Below are 7,616 nucleotides of genomic sequence, written 5' to 3' on the forward strand. Positions count from 1 at the left end.
TCAGAGGTTTAGCGGTTTCTTTTATAGAGGAGGAAACACTACAATGGTTGGAATAATTGTCATAATGATTATTGTGCCATTAGCATTGTTTAAATTTAGTTCACGCTGTAGGTAACGAAAGGAAATTCTGCTTTGAATGCTTCTAGTATTGCAATTATATCTTTCTTCCATATCCTAGAAAAAATGAATGCGAAACATCTCTATTGCACTATTTTTGGCTTCAAACGTTTTAATTTCTCTAACTTTTCTTTCACTTTATAATAATCGCATTCAACATGTTTGATACATAAAGAAACTGTCTGAACTCTCTCACCATAGAAAGAAATGCCTGTTCTTATCTTCTTTACGACCTCATATGCACCCGTTTCATCATCAAGGAAATCGATTCGATAATCGTTAAGTCCGATGATGCACTTCAGTTTTTCTTCTGGTATCTTCAGTAGCTTTGATATGTATGCCATTTTTCCTCATCAATTGTAAAGTGTTCTTTGAATGTAAATGAAAAATGATGAATATGGAAGCCTGGAACTGATGGAAACATTGCAATATCTATTATGATTTCGTCTTCTGTTGATGAGTGAACATTAAGTGGTAGTTTGACTTTTTCTTCTATAATTGAATAAATGGTTAAACATGAATACTGGTCGTCATAAAAGTGATAGTATTGAAAAATACAAATACTAACTGTCCTTATTTTTATGGAAGAAGACATCGAATAGTTCATCTTCTGTTGGTATAGTTAAGTGTCTGTTATACTGTGGATTCACGCAATGGCAAACGGTGGTTCCATAGAAACTCATAAGTACTGAATGTTATCACTATATCCGATGAAACAACATAGTTTTTTAAAATTGTCCACTAAGTTGTTCAGTATTGAAATTGGTATTTTCTGTTAAAAAATGACAAATTAATTAGACAAAAGTTTTTCTATTCATATATTTCTCACTCTAAAAGTTTGTTTATTGCTCGAATTGCTTAATAGTTAAAATAGAAAGAAGACAATAAATAGAACAATTTTAACACATATTTCCTTGTTAACTGATAAAAAGATTGCAATATGTATTTTAATTTCATTTTCTGTTAATGAGTGTTGTGATAGCACCCATGCCTATTGTTGATTAGTCGGAGAAACCCACTAAGCAGCGGTCTAGTCCTCCTTATCCAACACGATTGCCTGTGTTGGTTGGTGCCATCACCAAAACATAGCTCAGGTGAGCTGATCTCACCTGATTGCAATCTGCTTGACTAACATTCATACAATCACCGACTTCTCCACACAGCGCAGCGAAGGGCCCTTATCCGTCTGACCCGGAGTTACTCCACTGTCTCTAATGCAGCTCTCCCAATAGTGACTGGAAAACTTCCCATATTACACTATCTTCTTTTCAGCAGCAAGCGTTTTCTGATCTCCAGGGGCAGAAATGTCTGCATAAATGACACTATTTTTGATGCCTCAATGTATGAGATTGAAAGGCGCGTGGCCACCCTTCCGCATCCTGCCTGGAGAACGGGACTTCTTTCACGTGAAGTACCCACAAGGATTGAAGGTTTCACGGACGGCTCTAAAACTACTGAAGGCACAGCTAGTGCCTTCGTGATTTTTGATGCAAGTGGTGAGATTCATAATCAGACGTTTGAGCTGCACCCTGAGTGCTCTATTTTTCAAGCCGAAATCTTTGCGGTATTAATGGCTATCAAATGGTGTAACATCAATCTTGTCAATATGCCCGTAAATATCTACACTGATAGTGCTGCCACTGTGACCAAACTAAGAAACAAGGACACCACAAACCCCATCTCTATCGATATTTTCTCTGAGGTTGCAATGTCATCTAACAGTTATGCCGTTAATTGGATCAGGGGTCACCAGGGCACTCCAGGAAATGAAAGAGCAGATTATCTGGCACGTAATGCAACACTGAATCATACCAATCATCATGATTATGTCCACAATCCCAAATCGAAACTCAAGTCACTTGTTTGGAACGAAGCCATCAATGCGTGGCAGGCTGATTGGGACAAGGTCTCATGTCAGCACATTACAAAGAGATTTTTTCCAAGAATCCAAAACCATATGCAGAACAAATGGATGCAGCCCAGTCATAAACTGATGCAATTCTTAACTGAACACGGACGCTTTTGTGTATATCTTAAGAGATTCCATCTCATAGATAATGATCACTGTAATCTCTGTGGTACTAAAGATGGTGTTTTACACTATCTTTTCAACTGCCCCATGCTTGAGGATATTAGGCATCACTGGAGGCAGCAAGTATATAAACAATATGGACTGGCCTGTAAACCCAGACTTCCTTGTTCATAATAAAGTAAATTTTGGCCTTTTCAAAGAACTTATCAAACTTTATCTGATTAGAAGTGATATTCATTAAATTACAAGTGGCATCTTGATATGCATCATTGTTTATCTGTGGCTCAAGATATTCTGCGAAGGCTAAAGACTATCCAACGTATTCAATGAAGTTATTATGTGTTCCTTCACTTGTAATGGTATATGTTAACCTGTGGTGTTTTAACATCTATTATGCGGCATGTTTATATTCATCTTCATTTTTTACCCTAGCATGAACTGTGATAACACTTAAATGTGTAAGGTAATGCAGCTGTGTCAATGTATATATGCATATTTATCTACTTTAGCTCACTTACTGTTAATGGCATCTACTTACTTTATTATTTTCATTTTTTTGCTTGTTTGTTTTTTTTATTTATTATTTTCTTTTTTCTTTACTTCTTTCCCAACATTTGTTTTCGGATTATTTTGCAAGTGTTATCTGCATGTAACATCAATGTAATTATTTCTGTATTTTCTTACCTGATTATGCCAAGCGGTATCAGGCTAAGTAATACAGATTATTTGATGATGATGACGATGATGATAATGCTCTTTCTGCCAGTCGGGAAACTCTTAAGGAAATCGCACGAAACGGCCCGATGCGATTTCCGACCCGATAACAAGAGCCGTTTATTCATTTTCGACCCCGTTTCTAACCGCGAGTACTTGGTGGATAGCGGAAGCGATGTGTGCGTTTTACCCTTCTCAGGAAACGGTACGCGGGACAACTCCCACGCTGTGAAGCTCTATGCGGCAAATGGTACACCGATACTAACGTACGGTACCAGGTTAGTTACGCTCGGGCTCAACCTCCGTCGCCGTTTTCAGTGGCCGTTTGTACTAGCGGACGTCAGTAAGTCAATCATAGGCGCCGATTTTCTGCGGAAATACGGATTGTTAATCGACCTAAAGGGCGCACGTCTCCGAGACTCAATTACCAACTTAGTCACCACGGGTAAAAAGATCGAAACGGAAGTTACGCAAGTAACGCTAAATAACGCTAATAGCCAGCTCGTCGACATATCGGAGTATCCTGGAGAAGTACCCCGACATTTTCCATCCTTACCCCGCAGGGACGGCCAGGGCACCCAAACACCACACCGTGCACCGCATTATAACAAAGGGACAGCCGGTATTCGCAAAACCACGCCGACTGCACCCAGCCAAACTCGCGGCGGCTCGGAAGGAGTTTCAATACATGATGGAGCAGGGAATTTGCAGGCCCAGCACCTCCAACTGGGCAAGCCCCTTGCACATGGTGCTCAAGCCGAATGGAGAATTCAGGCCAACGGGCGATTATCGAGCGTTGAATCGACTTACGATTCCCGACCGCTACCCGTTACCACATTTACAAGATTTCTCTTCTTCCCTATTCGGCAAAACCATATTTTCCAAGGTCGATTTAGTCCGCGCGTACAATCAGGTACCTGTGCATCCCGACGACATCCCAAAGACCGCGATCACAACCCCTTTTGGTCTTTTCGAATTCATGTTCATGCATTTCGGTTTGTCCAATGCCATACAGACTTTCCAACAGTTCATAAATGAGGTACTCCAAGGGCTCGATTTTACCTTCGCATACCTCGACAACATTTTAATCGCCAGCGAATCGAAGGAGCAGCATGAGATTCACCTAGAGGCGGTTTTCCATCGCCTGTCCGAGTACGGCGTCAAGGTAAATCTGAGCAAATGTATATTGGGAGCACCAGAGCTACCGTTTTTGGGATATTTAGTCAGCAAGGAGGGCATTAAGCCATTACCCGAACGCGTAAACCCTATACTAGCGTATAAAATGCCAACAACGATCCGTGAGCTCAGACGTTTCCTGGGACTACTTAACTATTACCGTAGAAATGTCCCAAACACAGCTCATGCGCAAGCCCCACTGAATGAGTTACTAAAAGAACCGAATTTTAAATCCAACAGCAAAATTCAGTAGATCGAGAAGACAACCAGCGCTTTCCACCACTGTAAGAAAGAATTAGCCAACGCGACGCTATTAACACATCCAAATCCAAACGCGCAATTGGCACTTTTTACCGACGCAAGTGACATAGCTATCGGCGGCTCGCTAAATCAAGTCGACCCCTCCAATGGCATACCGAAGATGCAGCCACTAGCTTTTTTCTCTGCCAAATTAACGGAGCCGCAACGAAAATGGTCGGTTTTCCATAGACAGCTTTATGCCATATACGCATCAATAAGGCATTTCAAGCACATGCTCGAAGGCAGGGAGTTTACGGTCTTCACAGACCATCGCCCACTGGCGTACGCTTTTAGTCAGAAGCCCGAGAAGTGCACCCCTAGGCAATTAAAGCACCTAGACCTTATAGGGCAATTCAGCACGGACATCCGCTACATCAAAGGCAGCGACAATACACCGGCGGACGTATTGTCGCGGATCGAAACTATCGAAGTGCCAAACGCAATAGACTACACGAGCATCGCGCAAGCTCAGAGCAGCGACCCCGAATTAAAGCAACTACTTTCTTCAAATACGGCCTTACAACTGAAAAAAATGCCTTTAACGGATTCAGGCCCCGATTTATTCTGTGACATATCCACGAACAAAATTCGCCCATATATCCCGATTAAATTCCGCAGGCAAGTCTTCGACGCCACACACAATCTGGCTCATCCAGGATAAGAGCTACCACCAACTTAATAACTAGTCGTTTTGTTTGGCCTTCAATCAGAAAGGACTCTCGTATGTGGGCCAAAACCTGCATACCATGCCAACGAGCGAAAATTCATAGGCACACGTGATGCCCTGTTCAAAATCTTCAGGCCCCGGACGCCCGTTTCGAACACGTGCATATGGATATTGTAGGTCCCCTTCCGCCTTCGCAAGGTAACATATATTTCCTCTCGCTTATCGACAGGTTCACCCGTTGGGTGGAGGCTTTCCCGATTGCCGACTTACGGCAGAGACTGTAGCAAAGGTTTTTTACGGTCAATGGGTCGCGCGTTACGGTGTACCGAAGACGGTCACTAATGACCAGGGTAGACAATTCGAATCGCACCTGTTCCGAGCTTTGACCAAATTATTGGGCAGCAAGCACATTCACACGACAGCCTTTCACCCAGCGGCTAACGACCTGGTAGAAAACAGCCACCGCAGACTTAAATCGGCTCTCAAGGCTTGCTTGACCGACCGCTGGACAGAGGTCTTACCGTCAGTGCTACTAGGGATGCGAACCGCCTTTAAAGAAGACATCAAGGCGACAACCGCCGAACTCGTCTATGGGACAACCTTACGATTACCCGGCGAGTTCCTCGCCCCTACACCGACAGACTCAAACGCAGCAGTTTTCGTCCAGCAGCTCAAAGAGCAAATGCATCAGCTGACACCAATTCCAACGAGATGTCACGGGACAAAGAAAATTTTCGTCCCCCAGGACCTACGGAGCTGCACCCACGTCTTCGTGCGGCACAACGCAGTACGGCCACCTCTACAGCCGCCTTACGACGGACCATTTCCTGTACTGCAGCGTGCAGACAAATTTTTCAAAGTCCGCGTACAGCAAAAAGAAACAGTTATCTTCATAGACAGACTTAAACCAGCTTATTGTCTGGCGGAACACTTTTCACCAAGCGAGCAACCACCAACAGACGACAAACAAGAGACAGACACGGGACAAGTTCCCCGTTCAACAGAAGTACAAGATCCGAAACCATCGAGCACCACGCACTCGAAATAAGAAGCAGAAACCAAAACCACGACACGCTCCGGAAGACGCGTCCGTTTCCCGGCACGTTCTCTCTAGCCTCACGATCGTTTACACTAGGAAGGGAGTACTGCGGTGGTCGGCAACACTTCGCCTGACCACCATCCCCAACCCGCGTGACGTCAGAGGTCGAGGTTCACACTTTTTGGGTCGACGTGCTCAGGTTCGGACGCTCATCCCGTACTCTCCGATCTTTGTCTACAGGATCGGCATTGTTCCTACCATCTGTACATAGAGTTGTAATTAGCGGTAAATAAACTAGTGAATACGACATTCGGATCCTTCTTTCAACCCTAGAATATACAGAACATTGTGAGGGGGTGGTGATGGGCCACACTCAACGGTATAGCCCCAGAACCGGAAAAGGAAGGAAAGAAAAGTTTGACGAGTTAAGGCGAAGGTGAAAGAAAGTAAGATAGGATAGAGTAGGGTAAGTGGGAGACTCATGGGCGCCTGCACCGCAACTATTAAAAATAAGACAAATACATACATGATTGACAGTTTGGACAATTAAGCAATGAGAATTTACAATGGATTGTTGGCGCGATAATTGGTTAACATATTAGAATGTCGAGGTAATACATCATACAGTTATACATAGACAAATGCAATGAGGAAATGGTTACATGAACAAGGTACATGCGAATACAATGAGAGTAAAAATGCCAAATAAAAGTAACAATAAGTGATACAGTTTACATTAAGATGCCCGCGAAGTACAAATTATAAAATTATAAATCACAAAATCAGTAAGTTATAAAATTATAAGATTACAAAGGTTGGTTGGTTGGTTGGTTGGTTGGTGCGAGTTTTCTGGCACAAGGGCCATTCAGGCCATGCTGCGCCAAGGCAAAAGGTAAAATAAATAAATAAATGAACATAATATATATAACAAAATATAGATACAACACATAAACATGAATAAGATCAAATAAACAAAACAACAAAACAGATATAAATATATAATAAATAATAATAAAAAAATATGATAATAAATAATCAATAAGTATATGAATAATTAATTAAATCTCTTTATAAATATTTACAACTTTAAGAAAGTTCAGTAACTTATCAAGTTTTGGCCTCTGGCCCAAAATCTCACTCAAACTTGCATTTCCAAAATGCTGTCTACGACATTGATCAAGAGCGATGCAATTGCAAAGTATGTGTTTAACACTTACGGTACAATTGCAGTACTGACATACTGCTTCGTCATCTCCCTTCAAAAGGTATTGATGAGTCAGTCGTGTGTGTCCAATTCTCAAACGAGTAAGGACAACCTCAGATCTCCTATCATACTGCCTATTGTGTGTCCAATTTTCTATCAAAGGTTTGATCTCGTGTAGTTTATTGTGGATTTGTGCGTTCCACATATTTTGCCATCTCTCTGCTAGTCGTTTTTTAACGACCAGCTTCAAATCACCTCCTTCAATATGCATTGTATGCTGTGAAGGGCTTGCTGACTTAGCAGCTGTATCAGCTTCTTCATTACCTCTTATACCCACGTGGCCTGGGACCCAACAGAACTTCACAAA

At 42.3% G+C, this 7,616-nt stretch overlaps 2 protein-coding genes across 2 annotated transcripts; one reads left to right on the plus strand and one right to left on the minus strand.

Moving 5' to 3' along the window:
• The first annotated feature begins 1,456 nt into the window (after positions 1-1,456).
• On the plus strand, positions 1,457-2,323 carry LOC111637753. Its single transcript, XM_023383317.1, has one exon. The coding sequence runs from the start codon at positions 1,457-1,459 to the stop codon at positions 2,321-2,323; it is 867 nt and encodes a 288-aa protein (XP_023239085.1).
• A 4,138-nt stretch (positions 2,324-6,461) lies between these two features.
• On the minus strand, positions 6,462-7,616 carry LOC111637754 (the record flags this gene model as incomplete). Its single annotated transcript, XM_023383318.1, has 1 exon — positions 6,462-7,616. A coding segment is annotated over one exon (513 nt), but the record flags the coding sequence as incomplete, so codon positions are not given.

The sequence above is a fragment of the Centruroides sculpturatus genome, unplaced genomic scaffold (genome assembly GCF_000671375.1).
Source record: "Centruroides sculpturatus isolate CEXI.00-Female unplaced genomic scaffold, Cexi_2.0 scaffold1145, whole genome shotgun sequence".
Taxonomy (NCBI): Eukaryota; Metazoa; Arthropoda; class Arachnida; order Scorpiones; family Buthidae; genus Centruroides; species Centruroides sculpturatus.

Coding starts and splice junctions, on each gene's coding strand:
- LOC111637753 (XM_023383317.1), top strand. CDS start 1,457: ATGTATGAGATTGAAAGGCGCGTGGCCACCCTTCCGCATCCTGCCTGG.